This window comes from Phycodurus eques, chromosome 17, assembly GCF_024500275.1.
Source record: "Phycodurus eques isolate BA_2022a chromosome 17, UOR_Pequ_1.1, whole genome shotgun sequence".
Lineage (NCBI taxonomy): Eukaryota > Metazoa > Chordata > Actinopteri > Syngnathiformes > Syngnathidae > Phycodurus > Phycodurus eques.
In genome coordinates this window covers 8,127,155-8,150,563 of record NC_084541.1, presented here as the reverse complement: position 1 = coordinate 8,150,563, position 23,409 = coordinate 8,127,155, and the positions used below count along the sequence as shown (strand labels likewise).

General features: G+C 41.4%; 2 protein-coding genes across 3 annotated transcripts in view; one reads left to right on the top strand and one right to left on the bottom strand.

The window, feature by feature from the left end:
• LOC133416148 (voltage-gated potassium channel subunit beta-2) overlaps positions 1 to 5,621 on the top strand; it is a 40,908-nt gene extending 35,287 nt beyond the window's left edge. For both annotated transcript variants that reach the window (XM_061702850.1, XM_061702848.1), the window contains exons 13-14: positions 48 to 136; positions 3,872 to 5,621. In XM_061702850.1, coding sequence (XP_061558834.1) covers positions 48 to 136; positions 3,872 to 3,961 — 179 coding nt within the window. In that variant the 3' untranslated portion in view covers positions 3,962 to 5,621. The remainder of the gene's footprint in view (positions 1 to 47; positions 137 to 3,871) is intronic.
• A 9,441-nt stretch (positions 5,622 to 15,062) lies between these two features.
• On the bottom strand, positions 15,063 to 20,686 carry LOC133416295 (sialidase-3-like). Its single transcript, XM_061703105.1, has 3 exons — positions 20,341 to 20,686; positions 19,929 to 20,166; positions 15,063 to 19,002 (listed from the first exon to the last, which is right to left on the bottom strand). Exons 2-3 carry the CDS (start codon positions 20,151 to 20,153, stop codon positions 18,007 to 18,009), a joined length of 1,221 nt encoding a protein of 406 aa, XP_061559089.1. The 5' UTR covers positions 20,154 to 20,166; positions 20,341 to 20,686; the 3' UTR covers positions 15,063 to 18,006.
• Between the last annotated feature and the right edge of the window lie 2,723 nt (positions 20,687 to 23,409).

The window sequence follows — 23,409 nt, the reverse complement described above, 5'->3', positions numbered from 1 at the left end:
TCTATAATAATAAAATAACTTTCCTACTGTTTTTTTCCCCCACCCAGCATGGTGTCTTCGCAGTGAAGGCGTCAGCTCGGTGCTTCTGGGTGTTTCAAACACAGACCAGCTGCTGGAGAACCTGGGCGCACTGCGGGTAAAGATGGATCATTTCTTAACCTCTCCATCCATCATCTTCATTTACATGCTGACTCATAGTTAGTTACAGTAAACAACCACTGTGTTATATATATATATATATATATATATATATATATATATATAATCAGGCAGGAGGCGAGGTACAACTTGTTGCCAGCCAATCGCAGGGCACATACAAACAAACAATCAGTCGCATTCACATTCACACCGACCAGCAATTTTGAGTCTTCAATCAACCGACCACGCATGTTTTTGGGATGTGGGAGGAAACCGGAGTGCCCAGAGAAAACCCACCCAGGCACGGGGAGAACATGCAAAGTCCACACAGACGGGGCCGGGAATTGAACCCCGGTCCCCAGAACGTACTAACAGATGTACTAACCAGTCACCCACCGTGCCAGTGTGTGTGTGTGTGTGTGTGTGTGTGTGTGTGTGTGTGTGTGTGTGTGTGTGTGTGTGTGTGTGTGTGTGTGTGTGTGTGTGTGTGTGTGTGTGTGTGTGTGTGTGTGTGTGTGTGTGTGTGTGTGTGTGTGTGTGGCCGTTAGGGACATTATTCAGGATGAGCTCTCACACTTACTATTCAAATGCTTTCACATACACACAAACTGCTGAAAGGCTCTCATAAGGACTACTCAAACACTCTCATTCCTATGAGTCTTGCTCTCATTAACACTACTCAAATGCTCTCATTTACACTAGTCAAATGCTCTCATTTACACTACTCAAATGCTCTCATACACACACGTCTTGCTCTCATCAACACAACTCAAATGCATTCATGCGAGCATGTCAATCACATTCTCGCACACATCACTGGCATTCACAACTTCATGTCAATCATGCTCACATGTGAATAGTGTAAATCTTTTATTAGGTAGTTCAATTCAAAAAGTGAAATTATAAAGATGAACTGCACATTGCACACACTCAGAGTGAAGTATTTCATATTTCAAATATGTATTATTTTGATGATTGCAGCACATATCATATAAAAAAATTCCCCATATTGAGAAACTAAAATACGTCAAACGAAATAGTGAATTAATTCAAGAGTGATTATTAATGTAGAAATTAGGTTGGAATTTGCCCTCTGAAAAGTACTTCAGCGTTTAATCACTCTATGAGTACTGAATAAAAATAAATTCAAAAATTCAACTATATTCTAATTTATTGAGAGGTACCCCTATTTAAAAAAGTCATGAAATATTTGACTGTGACTGTGTGTAGTCTGGAGTGCATATCTATGACACGAGTGACACAAATTGTGTCTATGACACAATTTTTTGACTTGAGTTCGTTGTCACATTTCTGTGGGGCCAATTATTTATTACTCGTGCACTCACTGTCGTTGTCTTGCCATGCTGCACTATTTGCATATACTGGCCACTCATGCCAGAGTAGCATCTGCTCCATTTGCACACTGATTGAGGAGTATCTTTAACATTTGCACAACCGACATTGTCCCAGATGATCGCACTACTTGTCACTTTAAACCACATACACTCCTTGAAGTCTCAGCGCCCTTTGCACAATGGTCATTGCACCGGACTATTGCAATATTAGTCGTTCGAACTGCTCTAAGTGCTAGAGGACTCTGCATCTTTTTGCACAATTGTTTTTTGTCAAAGTCTTTATGTCCCCAAAGTGTTCTGTAAATTGACTGTTTGTTGTACTAGAGCGGCTCCAACTACCGGAGACAAATTCCTTGTGTGTTTTGGACATACTTGGCAAATAAAGATGATTCTGATTCTGATTCTGATTCTGAGTTTCACTACGACAATTAAATTCCTTTATTCCCTTTGGACACCTCATTAGGTACACCAGCGCAGGGGAGCTTAAACGCGACTATCCGGCCATCCTGCCTGCAACGAACCGTATACGTTTCAGATTGTAACGCAGCGGTGTTGAAACTCTGTCTTGAGTCCATGAGTAAACACACGTCCACTGCGCTTTAGCCCGAAAGGCACATTTATTCGGCAGCATCCGCGTCCGAATAATGGCGTCTCGCTCTGGATAGACGAGCCAGCCTAGCCCTACGTCATACAAGACACGACTTCTGATTGACCGATCATTACGTCATATCCTACAGCACTTACACATTAAAAGCAATCATTTTAAATCAATGAGGAAAAGCGTTATTGTAACACAATAATCAAAAAGTATACGCCATATATACATTAACAATATATATGTATGTATAATGCTATGTAATGCTACTGCTTAAGTTAGGCTTACTTTTGTACTTTATTGCTGTTGGTCAATGCTATATTTTATTTTGAAACCAATTACTTTTCAACTCATATAAATACACGCTCACATACAAGCCTCAAATGTTTGCACACATAACACTTCAAACACACTCACAAGAACATGTCAGATCTATTCACATACCATCCTCAAATCCATTCATAAAATATACTCAAATCCTTTCACATTTCCATCTCAAATCCTCGCATACATACTTGTGGGAGATTTATTTTAAGATAGATAGATAGATAGATAGATAGATAGATAGATAGATAGATAGATAGATAGATAGATAGATAGATAGATAGATAGATAGATAGATAGGTAAACGAATAAAAGATTTACACTATTCATGTGTGAGCATGATTGACATCAACTCGTGAATGCCAGTGATGTGTGCGAGAATGTGATTGAGTGTTTATGAGACCAAGACGCGTGCGTATGAGTGCATTTGAGTAGTGTAAATTACAGCATTTGACTAGTGTAAATGAGAGCATTTGAGTAGTTAAATGAGAGCATTTCACTAGTGTCAATGCGTGCATTTGAGGAGTGTAAATGAGAACATTTGACTAGTGTCAATGAGAGCATTTGAGTACTGTAAATGAGAACATTTGACTAGTGTAAATGAGAGCATTTGGGTAGTGTCAATGAGAACATTTGAGTAGTGTAAATGAGAGCATTTGAGTTGTGTAATTGAGAGCATTTGAGTATTCAATGAGAGCATTTGAGTAGTGGTAATGAGAGCAAGACTCGTGTGTATGAGAGTGTTTTAGTAGTCCTTATGAGAGCCTTTCAGTAGTTTGTGTGTGTGTGAAAGCAGTTGAATAGTAAGTGTGAGAGCTAATCCTGAGTAATGTCCCTAACGGCCCCTCATATACAGTAGCAAGTGTAGTGACGGCGACTGGGGAAGAGTAGCGATTAGCGGAGGACGCGTTGACGTATGTGCAGAGGAGCTAATTAGGCCATAAAGCAGCAAATCGGTGCTTTATTGTTGCCGCCACCCAGCTCAGCTGTGCAACGAGAGAAAGGAGTTAACCCCGACCACGGTCAGGTGACCGTAGCAGGAAAGGTTAACACTTCGTATAAAGAAATTAAAATTAAAAAATAAGATGCTGTACCATTACTGCTGAGAGTGTGAAAAAAGGAGGGCGAAAAGGGCAAAGATACTCCCGCCGCACAAACACAGACAAGGACTATGCACTCGCTAAGCAGAAACACTATGGTGCTGGGACAAAATGGCGGATGAGGCACGGGCGTCGTAAAGTCGAAACATCGTAGGTCGAGTGCGTAACTCGAGGACTTCCTGTATATATATATATATATGGAGTCCATTGGCCGTACTTTGCCCACTACTACTTTATATGCGCATTCATTTTCTGAATTCAACCGGCGAAACATTACTTTAAACATTCCACTGTAGTTTACTGTAGTTACTGTATGGGGTTCAGAACCAGGATCACATTCCCCTTTTCCTCCTTTGCAGGTTTTATCCCAAATGACCCCACAAACAGTCACAGAGATGGACGCTGTGCTGGGAAACAAGCCCCACTCAAAGAAGGAGTCTCGTGCTTGAACATCCCCCGTCCAGGCAAGAGCAAGAAGAATGACAAAGAAGACAAAGACTTAGCTTTTTCTCTGCTGTATACTCAACAACTTGCATGTTCTCAGTAACATTATGCTTCCAGAATGGGCGTATAAACTATTGTGCGCAGTACATTGTATCATGTATGGGGGGGTGGGGGGGGGGTGGGGGGGGAATCTTGCAGTTGTTAATCAGAACAAAAACAGCTCATATTAATACTCATTGACAGGATAATTATGTTTACAGTAGAGGAGGTCAAAGGCTATAGTGAGTGGTTGCAAAAAGCAAATATGGACTTTTGCTAAGAAAAGGGGGAAGACAACACACCGCCTCTGTGCTATAATGAAACCTGACTGAGGTAGTGGTGCATTCGCCGCACGTGGGAGTCTACAGCCTCCTTCCAACTGCATATTTACTGTCTGAACTGTGGGCCCAGCAGCAGAAGAAGCATCAAGAGGGACAGCGGTTAGTTCAGATGTGTCGTGCCCAACATTTCCCATAGTGTGCATGCGACTGGTCTGGCAAACATTCACTGCTTCACCAAGTTGGGCACAGTGGATCACTTTGGATGTTAAAAAAAAGATGATTACATCACATGCTTTTTAGAAATAGGCGGATTACTCAGAGGTATGGAAAAATGCACTAAAGAACATGAGATTATAGTTTACAAAGTTTGGCTGAGAATTCCTGATCTTGATGAAAATGAATGCATTTCAAAAAATAGCTTTGGATTATCATTAGTATTTTCATGCATTATTTTAATGGAGCAGTGTAGTCACCGTCTGAGAACATTTTCCAACACTGCTGGTGTGTTAGCAGTGTCTTTTCTTCTTCTTTTTTTGTCTCCTCTGTTCCTCAACTATGCGCATGTCCCTTTAAGAAAGAAAAGCCCCAACAAGGTTGTCAAATATGGCATTGCTTTTATTGGCGTATGTACCGTAGATTTGCTGTAGCCTGACTTTGGGGCAAAGGATCAAAGATCTAGAGCTTGAAATGAGATGTTTGAAACAAGACTATTTGGGGAGGTCAATTGTAAAAGTCTTGCAACAGGTCACAAGGGGTGATATTCAGCAAATGTATGCTGGTTTTTTTTTGTTTTTGTTTTTTAATATGGAAGCCTTTTATAACATGTTTAATCATCTGTCTGGGAAATTCTGTGTTTGTTTGTTTTCTCAATTCTGAGCATTTAATACTCTTGTTTCCATGCCTTTTCCTTTCGTTTTCTATGACTTCTATGTAGAGTGAGGGGCTGTGTTCCTTTTGTCAATTCCCATGAAAATGGCCATCATCGGGACTCTATGGTGGGCAGTGTTTTGATGACTTGTTTAGGTTGGCACACAATTAAAGCGTATATAGGCCTATCTGTTTGGCAGCAATGCAAAGGGGTTCATTAAGGAATCATGAAGGAATCACCCTCTGTTACTCTGTGACCATGTACAGTCAGACTAAGTGCTGCGTCCAGTGTACATGAACTATTCAATCCATCTTATGAAAATGTAAACTTTGCCTGCATAACTTCTATTTTACTGTCTTGCAACAAAGAGAAAGTGTGATGAGGGGCAACAATTCAAGCTGAACATGCTGAATGTAACGTGTCTGTTGCGGCGTCTCCAGGGAAAGCACATTACATGATTTAAAGGGTTCTTCTCTCTGTTGTGTTTGTCTCTTTTTAACAACAGAAGGCATTCACATAATCAAAAAGTTGTTCAGGACTCATGTATACGCACATCCTGCTAGCATACAATTACTGTATGTCCCACTAGGAGATAAAGCATGTTCAATTAACAGACATCCATTTGAAGAGTTTGTGTGTTTATAACAGTACATGAAGTTAAGACTTTTTTTTTTCTTAGAATAAATCAATGTCATTTAGTAGACAGATAACAGTTCCATTTCAGCAGACGTTATTACTGGAATCAGATTGTTTCATGGAGGATTTGAGGATGTCTGTTGAGGAACAGAGTGGTCATCTACATTTACAAACTGTCTCCAAATACCCTTAAATGAGATATGTACTTTACAATAGTCTAGAGTTCAACTGTAAGATAAGATAGTGGGTACAGTATGTCCACTGCCTTCAACAAAGATCCTTAAATACAGATGTGTTTAACTTTATTAACCATTTGTCGCGGTTAATGGGGTACAGAACCCCGCGCGAAAGGTGAAAAACCGCGTAGTAGGATTTGAAACAACGCGTCTTTCCGCAATATGGCTGCCGATATGGCTGTATTTATTTATTTTTTTAGATAAATATTTTGGAAAAACCCGCGAAGCACTTAAGCCGCAAAACGTGAAGCGCGAAGTTGCTTATATTTTATTCCATTGATTTGCAACTGAAATGCTATTGTTCACAAGACATTTGGAATTCCAAACTATCCTTCTAGAAAGCAACCACACTCTAGTTACATATTGGAAAACACAAAAAAAATGCTAACCCTTAACCCTAACCCTAATCCAGTGAGATACGTTGTAGTCCACTACAACCAAGTATTCGGAGTTTACGCATTTGCGCATTACGCATTTTGAAGCTCGAAAGCAAAAGAAGCCGCAAAACCTTATTCAGTCTCCGCTGAATTGTCATGTATTCAACATCAATCCAATATAAGAAAACTATATCTATTCTTTCAAAGCTGGCTGTAGTCAGGCTTTAAACATTAGTTTTCAACCCGAAATACAGAAAAACACAAGCAATGCTACACTGTCTACAAAAAGACATCTGCTACATGTCGTCTTACATTGAGTGAGAAGTTTGCAAGAGTTGATGAGAACAGTAATAACCTTTAAGAATGTATATTTCACTTTCTTTAGTGCATATGAGGTCAAAACTATTCCTAAATTTCAGCTCTGCAATGACATTCTTATCTATATATTGCCAGTTTTGTTGACACCATTTAAGACTCCTTAGAATGCCAATCGTCAACTACATTTTTAAAAATATAATGGGCACAATAATAGAGAGTGCGCTTTTGTCAAAATGAGGGATGGCCTATGACGTCGCCACCTGCCAGCGCACGTGCGCAATGACGTCACCTCCCGGGCCACCTGTCCCCAATGATGTCACATCCGGTAAAAACAAAATGATGTCACATCCGGTGAAAACAAAGTGAGGTCATGTTTCCTGGCGTTTGTGTCGCATGACATCATGTTCGGGGACACCTGTAGGAACAAAGGAAGTCATTGGGTGTCATATGGGCAACAAAAAAGGTCATTTATGATCATACTTGTGAATGTGGGCCTTTCTGGCCCGTCCCGTGCCAGTGGTGCGTCCCACGGCTTTTGCCAAGGCACCTGCGAGGAATGAGGTCATCACGTGACTTGTGCACGTGACATGAGGTGTTTGAGATGGTAGGGGTCACGTCCAGAGGTCCCACAGCATTGGCAAAGAATGGGGATACTCACGTGGTTTGTGCATGCGACATGGGGTGTCCAAGATGTTAGAAGATCTGAAAAAAAAGAGTATTTAGCCAAGAACATGTGTTTTCTCTGACAACATAGTTGTCAGAAACGCTGAGCGGACCATCAGTCTGGGAAATCCCCTTTCAGTGAACAAGCCCAGACATGTTCTTGTTCTCAAGGTTCTTATCAAAAAACATGTGCAGGTGAAAACCATAAACATGTCAGTTTTACATTTCATGTGGGGGCTGTTGAGACGCTTATCAAAAAACATGTCTAGGCATGTTTTTGTTTTTCAAGGACATCTTCTCATTTTCGAGGCTCTTATCAAAAACAAATGCATGTGTAAAGCATTATGTGATGAACATTAATACATCTAAACCATAAACATGTCAGTTTTACATTTCGTGTGGGAGTTTCCGAGGTTCTTATCAAAACATATGTCTAGAGATGTTTTCGTTTTTCAAAAACAAGCCCAAACATGTTGTATCTTTTGGGATTCATCCAACTATCTACACTGTGTTAGGAAGATGGGTGTCTCGTTTCTATTCTATTTTCTATTATAAAATGTTGACACGTATTAGAAACAAATTGTTTTATGTATCTAGTGTGGTGGATTTTTTCGCCTGTGGTTCCGAGTCGGAGGTCACCCGGGAGAACTCCGACGTCCGTCAGGCGTGGGATGAATGAAGACTTCAAGAGACTTGGCGTTTGGGCTAATTCGATTTATTGAACAAGCCTTAGTGTCATAACAGCTGCTTACATTGCCAGAACGACAAAAAAGCCCCCGAAAAACCCATGATCTAAGTTTATCAAGGTTTCCTTCCCTGGGCGTGACATTAGCGCCTTCCTGGGTGGACCCGGAAGGAGTCCACCCAGGAGTTTGGAGTGTTAAACTGGCCTCCATGTTGCGCTTTTGGGGGCGTGCAATAACCCAACCCGCCTGCTGGCATCTCTTAGTAAAACAGTCCTCTTTGAACACCGGGACGCCTGTTGTAAACCCCAGACAGGTTTCTGTCAGGGAGGAGCAGGAAACCCCAATAAGGACGTCCTTTGATCTAGAATTACAAAGAAAAGATAGTTGGTGTGAATACAGGTCTCCAACAATTTGTCCCTTGCAAAGGAACTCTGATTGTGTTACTATTAAAATATACTACACTAGTGAAGATTACACTCCAGAGTTTAAAGTATAGTTTAATTTTTTTGCACTTCATCACCACCTAGTAAAAAAACCCATGCGTGTGTCTTTTTTTCTATTATAAAATGTTGAAATGTGTAGGTACATGATGTTTTATGTATCTAGTTAAGATACATTACAGAGTTTAAATTAAAGTTTCTTTTCATGAAGCAAGTGTCTTTTTTAATTGCACTAACCGGAGTACTCAAGATCTCTGAACTTTATGTCTAACATTATGGCAGAGATGAAAGTATAGTTTGACCTTGATCATATCTTCTTCCCTTGGCGGAAATGTACATTACAGAAGAGTAACCTTGAGAGATATTTCCAGACATGTTCTTGACAATTAAAATATAGATAGGTCAGATGATTCTGAAGATGTTTGAGTTTTATGAGTATGACATCATAAGATTCAAAAGACTATTTCATAGTCTAAACGGCCTGATCGGTATCGGCCGATAATTAGCATCTTATGCTGATCGGCTTTAATGTCATAATTCGCCGATCCGATCAATGACGTCATTGATCGGCTCTGCAAAAGATATTTATTCCGCGTCGCCATTGTGCACAGTATATTTGAATCCAAAAGCTAGTTTATTTGGAGCCTTGTCGCGTGTCTTTTAAAACACACACAAAAAACAAAAAAAACATGTCGGCGGTGTGGAACAGACAACACGTCTGAGACATCCATCCATCCATTTTCTGAGCTGCTTCTCCTCACGAGGGTCGCGGGCGTGCTGGAGCCTATCCCAGCTGTCTTCGGGCAGGAGGCGGGGTACACCCTGAACTGGTTGCCAGCCAATCGCAGGGCACATACAAACAAGCAACCATTCGCACTCACAGTCATGCGGTCACATTAGTCGTGCACTCACTCACGCTGCACTATTTGCATATCTGTTGTTGACCAATCCTGGCCACTCATGCCAGAGTAGCATCTGCACCACTTGCACACTGATTGAGGAGTATCTGCAACATTTGCACAATCGACAGTGTCCCAGATTATCGCACTACTAGTCACTTTAAACTGCATACATTCCTTGAAGTCTGGGCGCCCTTTACACAATGATCATTGCACCGGACTATTGCTATATTAATCATTTAAACTGGTCTAATTGCTAGAGGACTTTGCATCTTTTTGCACAATTGTAAAAAATATTTTTTTACTGGCATTACCAGATTACTAACAACCTTTTATTGCTCAGTGTTTTCCTCAATGTCTTTATGTCTCAAAAATATTCTCTGTCAATTGACTGTCTGTTGTCGTACTAAAGCGGCTACAACTACCGGAGACAAATTCCTTGTGTGTTTTATTTGGACATACTTGGCAAAATAAAGATGATTCTGATTCTGATTACTGATAATATGACGAATCTGTATTCTTGAAATGATAAACTAAACATTTGTTGTTAAATGCCAGTAATGTAACAGATGTGTTGCAGGTAACATGAAAGTCGTATTTTTTTTCAATTTAAAAGGATAAAATACTGTTTTTAGAAGTTCAGGTGTGAAAAACAATCCTGTCAAAACCTTGAATCATGGATGTTAGTAAGTCAGCATATGTGTACTAATTGCATTTATAAATACGATGATTCAACCACTCATTTGTTGCTTTACAGTCTGGGTTTAAAACTACAGGTAAACTGTTAATTACTGATTGAGTTTTATTTTTCATAGAAAACCTTCAGAAAATTCAATTCGTAACATAATACAACTTTTTGATCATACTTAAGGCTAACTAGACTATTTACACATACTGTATTAACCTACTCATTTTGAAACATGATATTGATGTTGATAATAAATAAAAAATCGAGTTAATGGCATAAGTACCGGTAGCAGGTTTTTGTAGTACCTTGGAAATATATTGGTTGTAACGTATGCACGTGGGGGGTTGGTTGGAGACCTTGGAAGTCCGGAAGCTTAGGTATGAAAGTTTCATGACTTCTCTTTCATCCTAAGGGTAGAACATGGAATACAAGTCACTCAGGCGTCGTGCCTCCAAACAATCTGTTGACATATTGGTTTAGCCTTATGACCACGGGTGAGTTGCAAACTAATTGATAGAATGTAAACATGAGCATGAAATTTCAAGATACATATGCCATGGATTAGTCATCAAGTGGGGTATTTTTCAAATTTAAGAACATGGTCTTCACTAGTTTTATATGAAGAGTACCATCATGTTGATGTTAATGTTTTTCTTGGTGTTGTTGTTTTTTAACACTTTTAGGAAAGCAACAACTTGTGTGCCATGTTGTTGAATTGAACTGCATCATACTGACAGGCATTGGTTACCTAAGATTTTAGAGGCACAACAGTATTTTAAAGACTATGCACACAACAGTAAACATATTGTTATTAATGAATTCCTCTAACAGTAACAATCAAAACTCAGCATTAACTCTTGGCAAAGGTAGAATATTTGATACAGCTTTTGGATTGGATCGCATTAATTTGCGCAGACTTTCACAGACGCTTCATTTCAACTGTTGAGGACAGTGAAGTGGCCAGCAACAGGAAAAAAGAGACTGCAGAGACATTTGTCACATCAACAGCAAACATCTTTTCCATCAACACTGCTGAGCCTCACTGAATATCATCAGAGCAAAGATGGCGCGCACGTGCGTGTGTGGGTGAGTGTGGGTGGGCGTGGGGTTGTGTGTGCTTTACAGCCACTCTGTGATACAGATTACCATATGTGCTGAAAAATTGTGACCAAAAACACTCTGCAGATATAACAGACTAATAAATAAATGTGACTCATAATGTGATTCATCCACTCTGGGAAGATGCTGGTTGGTGAAGGAAAAAAAAAAAAAAAGATAACAAAGAATAAACAGCACCATGTCCAATAAAGTGCACTTTCTGTGTATTGCTTCTGCACAATTTCCTTAATATTCTTTAGCACATGAACACACACGCACACAGTGATGAGCGTGAGCCCAGCAATTTTCTCCATCTTCATTCTCTCTGTGTAATCGTGGATGGAGCACACAATTAAAATGTGTCCTCTGAAATGTCTTCACATTATTGCTATATGACCATTCATTTGATCGAAATCATAAAGGAATATTCACATTTCATCCAGACTTTCTACAAATGCTTTTCAGTATCTTTAATTTATCTGCAGAATGACATTCGACAAGGCATGTTAATGTGAAAATCCTTTGCATGATTTTCACATGACAAGCTCTTATTGCAAACTGAATTACACGAACGATCTACTTAGAAAAATATGAAGAGAGATAAAAGTTGGGTTAGGAATCAGGGTTACGGTTAGAAGTTAGGGGGTTAAAATTGATGTCTGGAGAACACATTTGGATACAAAAATAACCAGACACACTTCTTAAGCAATTACTAAAGCAATCATCAGAGTAGACTCATTAACTCCTCTCCGAATCTGTAGTCTTCCTCTTACAAAGACATGATGCATAACTGCATGCTTTCAAATTTGTGGGAACGGTTTTGGGAAGACCCTTTTTGGAACCCTTTTCCAAAACAAAGCATGCTTGGATGACTTTGGTCTGGGAGACTTCACAGGAAACCCTAAAGGCAGCAAGTCATCTTTCAGGTCCAATGTCATTAGCCTCAAAACTATAGTGCCATGAATAATTATTTAACATGCAACAGTGGTGAACCTTCCCAGGAGTGACCGGCCTACAAAAATTACACCAAGAGCACAGCAACGACTCATCCAGGAGGTAAAAAAGGAACCCAGGGCAACATCTAAAGAACTGAAGGCTTCCATTGTTTCAGTTAAGGTCAGTGTTCATGAGTCAACAATAGGGAAGAGATTGAACAAGAATGGTTCCAAGGCGAAAACCACTGATGACCAAAAATAATATAAAGGCACGTCTGACATTTGCAAAAAAAAATAAAAAATCTGAACGAATCCCAAGACTTTTGACAGAATATTCTATGGTCTGACGAATAGATAGTCACACTTTTTGGAAGGTGTGTGTCTCATCATATCAGATGTAAATTAACACAGCATTTCAGAAAAAAAACATCATACCAACAGTCAAACATGGTGGTGGGAGTGTGATGGTCTGGGGCTGCAGTGACACTTCAGGATCTGGATGACTTGCTGTGATTGATGGAACCAGAAAATTCTGCTCTTTACCAGAAAATCCTGAAGAGAGATGTCCGCCCATCAGTTTCTGACTTCAAGCTGAAGTATACTTGGGTTCTGCAGCAGGACAATGATCAAAAACACACCAACAAGTCAACTTCTGAATGATTTAAAAAATAAAATAAAATTGAACGTTTTGGAGTGGCCTAGTTTAAGTCCGGACTTGAATCCGATTGAAAAGTGGTGGCATGACATTAAAAAGGCCGTTCATGCTAGAAAACCCTCCATTGTTGCTGAATTAAAACAACTCTGCAAGAAAGAGTTGGCCAAAATATCTCCACAGACATATGAAAGACTCATTGCCAGTTTTAGAAAACGCTTGAGTTCAGTTGTTGCTGCTGAGGGTGGCCCAACCAGCTATTAGCTTTAGGGGGCCATTACTTTTTTACATAGTAATAAACAAAATCACCATTGACAAACTATGTTTACTTGGCTTATCTTTGTCTGATATTTTGTCTTAAATATTATAGTGGGGAAACTATGCAAAATATGCAAAATAAAACAAATTTGAGGAGGGTTGGGAACGATAAACCGATGCGATCGGAAATCTGTTCGTAAACACAAGAGATGCGACTGTATCGGTAGCAGACTCCGTTATCGATACAAAATCCGGCAGTAATCCTTAGATACGTCGGTTGTAGGGCTACGGACCGAATATCACGAGGCTAGGAATCAGTTGCCTGAGGCATTAAGGTTTTCATCGCGTAAAACAAGCGCGAGAGGTCTCGCACTGTGCTTTGCAGGTAATGTTATGTATACAACCAAATGCAGCAGTGGTGGATACTAGCAACACTACTAGCTTAACTACATTTCTCCATAGCGTCACTACTTCAACATATAGCTTTTCAGTTGTGAAGCTACTTTCAAGGTCACGGCGATAGCAAAATAGCGTTCCCCCAGGAGTTGTAAACATTGAATGCAACGTCACGTTACGTACTTTATCTCAAGTCCACCGTCGACACCGGGGCCGGCAGCAACAGTCACTGAGCAATAAAGGGTTAATAGTTATCTGGTAATGCCGGTACATTTTTTTTTTTTTTTTGACAATTGTGGAAAAGATGCAGAGTTCCCGAGCACTGAGAGCAGTTCGAATTACTAATATTGCAATAGTCCGGTGCAATGACCATTGTGCAAAGGGCGCCGAGACTTCAAGGAGCGTATGCCGTTTAAAGTGACGAGTAGCGCGATAATCTGGGACAATGTTGGTTGTGCAAATGTTTTATATACTCCTCAATCACTGTGCAAATGGAGCAGATGCTACTCTGGCATGAGTGGCCAGTATCGGTCAACAACAGATATGCAAATAGTGCCGCGTGGCGAGACTACTACAGTGAGTGCACGAGTAATATATAATTGGCCCCACAGAAATGTGACAACGATCTCAAGTCAAAGAAATTGCCAGCATGTTGCAATGGAATTGTGGGTTAGGTGTTTACGAAGTTGATCGCAAGAGGGAAGAAGCTGTTTTAATGTCTGCTAGTTCTAGTTTGCAATTGATCGGTAGCGCCTATCTGAGGGAAGGAGCTGGAAGAGCTGGTGACCGGGATGTGGAGGGTCCGAGAGGATTTTGCACGCTCTTGTCTTAGTTCTGGCAGCATCCGCAGACCGCTCGGTAGGAAAACTGCAGGGGGTCCAGCAGGGGGCCTGTGACGCTCTTGAGGTGGTCCAGCACGAGACGTTCAAAGGACTTCATGACCACAGATGTCAAGGCGACAGGCCTGTAGTCATTTAGACCCGAGATTGCAGGTTTCTTGGGGACTGGAATGATGGTGGAGCGTTTGAAACAGGATGGTACTTCGCACAGTTCCAGAGATCTATCGAAGATCTGAGTGAAGACTGGCGAATCGAATCGTATTGAATCATTCCGCCCGTAAAGATTTCGTTTTTGAACCGAATTGCTACCTGTGTATCTAGGTATGTATCGAATCGGCCTCGTGCCAGAGATTCCCAACCCTAGCAAATACTCTTATCACTGCACTGTAGATGCAGTGCCCATGTTTTCTTTACAGTGTATCGCCATCCTGTACACACCTCCTCATGAATGAAATTCTTTTTTCATAATTTAATCTCAACCATGTTATCATTAGTGAATATCCTTTACTTAATTCATTTACAAAGCCAAATAAGAAAGAGTGTTTTGTAAATTGACTTTTGGACTGCAGAGACACACCCAAAGGCCAACATTTCCAGTTCAGCAGCTTTATGCTGGTATAGGGAAAAGAATAACAAGTTAGGTCCAATGTAGGGTGAAGAGTCTCGATAGCATATTTAATGAAATACTTTACATTTTCACATTCAACATTTTAACTTTCTGAATTCTTGTGTTACTACTGTACGACATTTTACAAAATTGTTAGATTTATAATAGTTGTATACCAGTATAATAGTAGACCTCTGAGACATGATGAAGACACAGATGATTCAAATAGTATTTTTATTTTATTAAAAAAAAAAATGCCATGCAGCTTTTGTCACTATCCACAACAGTCAACAAAAACACATTGACACTTGTGTGGAACTACTTCGAGACTCATGGACATTTGGCAAATAAATGATCTTAAAACTGATTGGGTCTACAGTGCGTGCAATTTCTTTTTGAAACCTAAGAAACGTCATAATCAACAACAATCAGGAGCTTCACAAGAATTTTGTAGGATTTTGTACAAAAATGTGTTGCATCAAGATTTCAAACTTTTTTGTGGACTCGAGGGGTTTGCATATGCAATGAAGCAACATGTTGCTGAAAAAGGAAAGTTATATAGTGTAATATAGGCTATCCATTCATCCATCCATCCATTTTCTGAGCCGCTTCTCCTCACTAGGGTCGCGGGGCGTGCTGGAGCCTATCCCAGCTGTCATCGGGCAGGAGGCGGGGTACACCCTGAACTGGTTGCCAGCCAATTGCAGGGAGCATACAAACAAACAACCATCCGCACTCAAATTGACACATACGGGCAATTTAGAGTATTCAATTAACCTACCACGCATGTTTTTGGGATGTGGGAGGAAACCGGAGTGCCTGGAGAAAACCCACGCAGGCACGGGGAGAACATGCAAACTCCACACAGGCGAGGCCGGGGATTGAACCCCGGTCCTCAGAACTGTGAGGCAGACGCTCTAACCAGACGCCTTGGCTATACATATGGATATAATTTTTGTATGATTTCCTACTAAATTCTTTTCACACTATGTTACTTTCGCCCAGTCAATTGTACACAATACAGCTGTCGTCTTCAAAACCTTCAACAGAAACCCAACATGTATTCTGGAAAATATACATGGATAGGTAAATCATAAAAATGTGAATTAATTTTCTTGCTTCAAATAAACAATTGTACAAAAAAATCTTCTGCTTCAGTACCTTGGTTTGAAATTACTTATATTTGGCCCAGTTTGATTATCTGGTCGTGGCAAACTGGTTCTATTCGCCCGTATAAAGGCTGAATGACACGAGAAGGCATATGTGAATCACAGTACAGTATACTGATATTAAGCAAAGTCGGATCATGAAGAAATGCTACACTCCTTGACTGAAGGAAAATAAAAAGAGGTAGGAAAAATACGCAAAATTTAGACAGTTTCATAAGATGCAGGAAGCGATAAGGAACACTTGTCAAGCATGCATGCTACATTAACGTGCACACAAAACAAGCGCGCGCACACGTAGATATGTCCGTATGCACGCACGCACGCACACACACACATGCACACAAAGCCTGTTGATAGAGCAGCATGCTTAAAATCAGCCAACAAAATAGATTCATTCCTAGATAATTAGTGTATGTCCTCAAATAGTGGCCTTCACTCTCATAAATGCCTTGCCTTGATGAGTCCCACGGTGCATCCTTCTCTTGAACAAATTATACCACAATTAATAATGGGGGGAAAAAACACAATCCACAATACATACTGCCATAGTTTTACAGCCGTGCAGCAAGTGCAAACATGAATAGAAATCAGAGTATAGCTCACGTCTTAATCAAAGTAACTCTTTTACCTTATAAAAGGGCCTCAAACATACCTCATGCCTTGCATATTAACAGTGCAGTCAGGTACGGTGGATGTAAAAGGTCTACACACCCATGTTCAAATGCCAGGTTTCTGTGATATAAAAAAGGTGACTCAGATGAATAATTCCCAAACTTTTTCCACCAATAACGTGACGTATAACCTGAGCAGCTCTATACAAGTGTCAGGAAAGGCCTACTAGAACATCTGAACTTTATTCATACACTTTGTTATTCAGAGGCACTTTAAACAACGGCAGGAGTGCCTACTCCCACTTAACATGACTTTGAACATAATTGGTTAAATCTGATCACATACCCAGTTATAAGAGGGTGTGCACACTTGTGCAACCACATTATTTCAGTTGTTTATTTTTACTTCTCGAAAATATTTCATTCATTTTCAAGTAATAAAAATGTAAATTGTGTAAAAACCTTTAAAATGAAATCTTGGTGTGATTTTTTTTTTTTTGTATCACTCCAATTGGCCTTTGAACAGGCGTGTGCTGGCTTTTTATATCCACTGTATGCTTTCCGCCCCACTACAGACCGCCTCCAAGTTTTGTTACGCTTTATTACGTACCGACACGTTTTGTTAAGTTCACCCCGTTTTGTCCACGGTAGCTGAACGTACGTAGCATTAGGGTCAAACAATGATATTACTATACAATTTATCTAACCTGTATGTATGTATAACAGCTCATGTCTCAATAAAGTCCAGTCTCGAGTATTAAACTCCCAAGTTCAAGTTAAGTGTCAAGCCTTTTAGTTTTTGTCAAGTCGTGTCATCAAAACAGTGACTCAAGTCAACTTGAGTAAAAGTAGCAATGACTACTCAAATCGCCATCTTTGTTTACTACTTTACTACTAAATTTACTACTGGACTGCAGAGATTTACTACTAAATCTGCCTCTGCTGAACTGCATTATTGAGAGGGACTAAAAATAAAAGGGAACAGGAATAGAGTGAGAATAGAATTACACATTCTATTCTCACTTTAAAGCAGAATAAAGAATTCCCATTTATCAGAGATCAGCATGTACGAATGTAACCTTAAATAAGCATTATACAAAAGGCTTCCTCTGAAATAAACGAAAGAAGTGCCCGATACTGCGGTTGCATAAATATGCACCCCAGCCACTATTTGAGGAAATACGGTAGCACATCAGACTTAACTACATTGTCATGTAAATAAGTAAACAGCAGACCAGGCGACTCCTGCATGCACGCGCACTTCCACAAAGAGGAAGATGAGTAAACACAGAGAGATGTTAGCATAGCATCGTTCATGCTTAGATTTTAAGCTTGCGGAAGCTACAGAAGTCATTCAGCACGTCTTCCTGTTTGTCTGCATGACCTCTTTGAGCACGAACGACATGAACGCAATCTGCTCAAGTTCGCTTTCTTTGCCGCACTCCATCAGGCACGAGAACTGATCATTGTCCCGGTTGTAGACCAGGTCTGAGTAGCCGCTGGGCCCGCTGTGGATGATCAGAGGCCTGTCCCACCCTCTCAAATGCAGGGGGGATCGGTTCAAGTACACGCCCATGTCCCGCCGGCTGTGCTTGCTTGTTGGGTGCATGAAGAGGAGCCAGGTTTGGGTGTCTGGAGACAGAGGGGATGTGTCGCACGTTTTGCTCTCTCTGTCCTCACTCGGGATGAACTCGGGCGCGGGGAAGCCGATGACGCTCCCTTGGCAGCCATTGGGCTGCTCCACCAGCTCTCGGGCCGTGCGAGGTTTGTCAAAGCAGACGCCGCTGTTTTCACTCAACGCCTCGCATCTGTGGCCGCCGAAATTGCGAGCGTTGCAGTACAGGTGACTTCGGCCCTCGTGATCTATGATCTCCGCCATCTCACACTCGCACGACTTCTTGAGGAGCATCTTGCCCATGTGCCACGTCTTGCCAAAGTCTGCGCTGTAGACCGTCAGCGCACGCGGGTAAACCGTGTGAGGAACAGGAAAGGAGAAGCACCTGTACGGGATGTAGTAGGCGTAGGCTGGGATAATCAACCTCCCATTCTCCAGTTGGACGCCATGCCCCGGACCAACGGCAAACGTGGCCCACTTGCGGATAGCTTGTCCGATCACGCTTTCCGTAACGTCATTTGCCTCGCTCCAGGTGTGGCCGTCGTCGCCGCTCCTGACGTAGCAAAGACGCGTCTTGTTCTTACCTGTGATGATCTGCCTGTGCTCCGAGGTGTTGCCCAGGATGCACACGAAGAACAAAAACAAAGTGCTGGTGTTTTTCTCAAACACGGGGCAGGGGTTCATGGTGCGGTGGTCCGGCAGGCATGCCGTTGACAGCTCCTCGCTCGACAGCCACTGGAAGGATAATACAGCGGTTAAATTCAATGACTGGACTCTTCATTAGGTACACCTGCACAATATAATGACATTAACGTAATCAGATGCCTTATAATATAATCATTCTCAGTTCAGACCTTGTACTTTGCACATTCAGTACAGTAGATTGATGTAAAGTATAATAAAATAATATGAAGTGTGATTGCTGAAATGTCCCCTACGTTGTTGCCAGGTCACCAGCCACAACCCATTTTAATATAATAAAAAAGCTGTTTCAAAGTAAATTGATATAGCTAAATAAAAATGTTTGCTAAATAAACAACAAACCTAAATTATTAGAAACAACTCTCAGTATGATGCACTGCAGTTCGAAACCACAGCAAAAAAAAAACCCAACAAAAGCATGTTCTACATTTAAAAACGTTCAAATTTACTGTTATCTGATTGTAGGATTATTAATCCCGTACTGTTCTATGGGGGCAGGAATGTGAAATTGTAGTTAGCACATCTGCCCAACGGTGAATGTCTTGGTTTTTTGGTGCATCACAGTATACCACAGTAATTAGATATAACACCAATATAGTACAGTATGTGAGCTACAGAGCTACAGTCTACATAAATGAACAAAACCCAACAGAAAGCTGTGAGTTTCCTTTCCGAATCAGTATTCATATTGCCATCCATTTTCTATGGCATGTTTTGAGAATGTGAGCAGGAGCAGGAGTAACCGGGAAAAAAACCAGCCAAGCATGGAATAACACAACTTTAAATAGAAAGGCTGGAGACGATCTAGATTTCAAATATATATATTTTTGTGACACCAGCCCTGGAACTTTTCTGACACACCTTGTAATTAGATTCATGGGGGGAAAGTACAGAAAGTTTGACTTTCAACATGAGTACAAATTACAAATACTGCATTGTCGTCACTTTTGAATAACGACCTGAACAGATCCGTCATCACTCTGCACCCCTCTTCTCATAACCAGAAGTTTGGCATCACAGTCACGAGAAGAGGACCTCTTCTCTGCAAAGGCAAGAAAGGTGCCACTGTGCCTCAGGTAGAGGAGAGCAGGGATTCTGTACGTGATGCCACTTGGCTCCTTTTCAAATAAAGTTGTTTTTGGTGGCTCATCTCCGCCGTCACTCTTCGATGGCGTGTTCCCCATGATGCACCAGCTCCTGTGTTGGGCATGCAGCACGTTTACGATCAAGTCACTTCATCTTGATTGCACACATTATTAAGCACAGACTCACAGGGAAGAAGCGTTAACACTCACACACGCGCACTCACATCATGTCGTTGTGCAACATGGCATGGGGGGGGGGGGTGAAGAAGGAAAAAAAAGTCATTACCTCCGCTTGTCACGCTTCACATTTGTCAACCTGGAGCTGATCGACACCGTCTCATTTCATTAAGTGGACCAAAGAGCTCCGGCGATCATGCTATACTGAGGCCGAAGTACGAACGCAAGACAAGACGCGGAAGGGAGAACTACTTCACACACTTCCGCGTTCGCTTTCCCAAACCTGCGCCGGGTTTTACCTCATAAGGCGCCATAATTGTTATTTACTCGTCGTTGTGTGATTATGTATCTCGTATATTTTCAATTGAGACGACCAAACCAATTTGAAAATAGATATTAAAAGAAATAATGTCGCTACGCGTCGAAACGAGAAACCGTTGCGGCGCATGAGCAGTGTGCCATCCTCAGGAAAGCCTGAGTAGCGATAATATTGTCATATCAATATCTGAGTTGATGGAAATATTCCTCTAAACAATATTTTTATTACAAAAGATTATATAGCAACGTATTTAAGTTTTATACTTATTATAATCAAATATATGATTTTCTTTTAATGCTCACGTCTCCTTTCCGGGTTTTGCCAACAAAGTCTTTATCGCCACCCACTGGACAGGGGTTAAAGCGCTAACATGCTGTTGCTAGGAGATGGCACTTCACATGCAGGATCAACTTCTTAGGATATGACTGCCTTTATATTTCAAAGTTAGTGTAGAGTAAAATTAGTAATTCCAGTAAATGTTTTCCACCAAGGACGTTTAAAAATAAAAAAGGCGAGTAAACTATTGGGCTGGGAATCAGAATCATCTTTATTTGCCAAGTATGTCATAAACACACAAGGAATTTGTCTCCGGTAGTTGGAGCCGCTCTAGTACGACAACAGACAGTCAATTGACAGAGAATACTTTTAAGACATGAAGACATTTTTAAAAAAAGTCACTGAGAAATAGAAGGTCACCAGTAATGTGGTAAGAGATTAACATTGATGTTAAATGTTAAATTAAATGTTTGAATTAAGGATTTTTTAAAAATTAAGCTTTTGCACATTTTACATAGCCTTAAAACCTAATTAGTTACCTTTATATTTGCTAAAGATATTTGTCACCTTGTTTCAAATATCTCTATTCAGTTACATGATTATTTTTGTATTTGCGTGACATTGTATTGTTTATTTTATTCAATACTCTGTTTTTGTACATTTAGTTATTTTTATATACCTAAATGATTTTAATTGTTGCTCTTTATTGTTGTTCTGCAAATTGTCTTTCCGCATTACTATTTCAGTTTTTTTTTAAACCAAAAATGATAAACCAGATTATCAGAATCAGAATCAGAATCATCTTTATTTGCCAAGTATGTCCAAAACACACAAGGAATTTGTCTCCGGTAGTTGGAGCCGCTCTAGTACAACAAACAGTCAATTTACAGAACACTTTGGGGACATAAAGACATTGACAAAAAACAATTGTGCAAAAAGATGCAGAGTCCTCTAGCACTTAGAGCAGTTCGAACGACTAATATTGCAATAGTCCGGTGGAATGACCATTGTGCAAAGGGCGCTGAGACTTCAAGGAGTGTATGCGGTTTAAAGTGACGAGTAGTGCGATCATCTGGGACAATGTCGGTTGTGCAAATGTTACAGATACTCCTCAATCAGTGTGCAAATGGAGCAGATGCTACTCTGGCATGAGTGGCCAGTGTATGCAAATAGTGCAGCATGGCGAGACAACTACAGTGAGTGCACAAGTAATACATAATTGGCCCCACAGAAATGTGACAACGAACTCAAGTCAAAAAATTGCCAGCTTGTTGTAATGGAATTATAGGTTAGGTGTTTAAGAAGTTGATCGCAAGAGGGAAGAAGCTGTTGGAATGTCTACTAGTTCTAGTTTGCGTTGATCGGTAGCGCCTACCTGAGGGAAGGAGCTGGAAGAGCTGGTGACCGGGGTGCAGACGGTCCGAGAGGATTTTGCACGCCCTTGTCTTAGTTCTGGCAGCGTGCAAGTCCTCAATGGTGGGTAGGGGGGTACCGACAATCCTTTCAGCAGTTTTGATTGTCCGTTGCAGTCGGAGTTTGTCCTTTTTTGTAGCAGCACCAAACCAGACTGTGATGGAAGAACACAGGACCGATTCGATGACCGCTGTGTAGAACTGTCTCAGCAGCTCCGGTGGCAGGCCGTGCTTTCTCAGAAGCCGCAGGAAGTACATCCTCAGCTGGGCCTTTTTGAGGACGGAGTTGATGTTGTTCGCCCACTTCAGGTCCTGAGAGATTGTAATTCCCAGGAACTTGAAGGTCTCGACGGTTGACACAAGGCAGCTGGACAACGTGAGGGGCAGCTGTGGCGAAGGATGCCTCCTGAAGTCCACGATCATCTCTACCGTCTTGAGCGTGTTCAGCTCCAGGTTGTGTCGCCCGCACCACAGCTCCAGCCGCTCCCCTTCCTGTCGATATGCAGACTCGTCACCGTCCTTGATGAGGCCGATGACAGTGGTGTCATCTGCAAACTTCAGGAGCTTGACAGTCGGGTTCGCTGAGGTGCAGTCGTTCGTGTAGAGAGAGAAGAGCAGCGGAGAGAGGACACAACCTTGGGGCGCCCCAGTGCTGATGCTGCGTGTGGATGAGGTGGCCTCCCCCAGCCTGACCTGCTGTGTCCTGCCCATCAGAAAGCTGTAAATCCACTGGCAGATGGCAGGTGAGACGCTGAGCTGGAGAAGCTTGGTTGAAAGGAGTTCAGGGATGATGGTGTTGAACGCTGAGCTGAAGTCCACGAACAGGATCCTCGCGTAGGTCCCTGCACTGTCGAGGTGTTCTAGGATGAAGTGCAGTCCCATGTTGACTGCATCATCCGCAGACCTGTTCGCTTGGTAGGCAAACTGCAGGGGGTCCAGCAGGGGACCTGTGACACTCTTGAGGTGGTCCAGCACGAGACGTTCAAAGGACTTCATGACCACAGATGTCAAAGCGACAGGCCTGTAGTCATTCAGACTAGAGATTGCAGGTTTCTTGGGGACTGGAATGATGGTGGAGCGTTTGAAGCAGGATGGAACTTCGCACATTTCCAAAGATCTGTTAAAGATCTGAGTGAAGACTGGAGCGAGCTGGTCCGCGCAGACTTTGAGG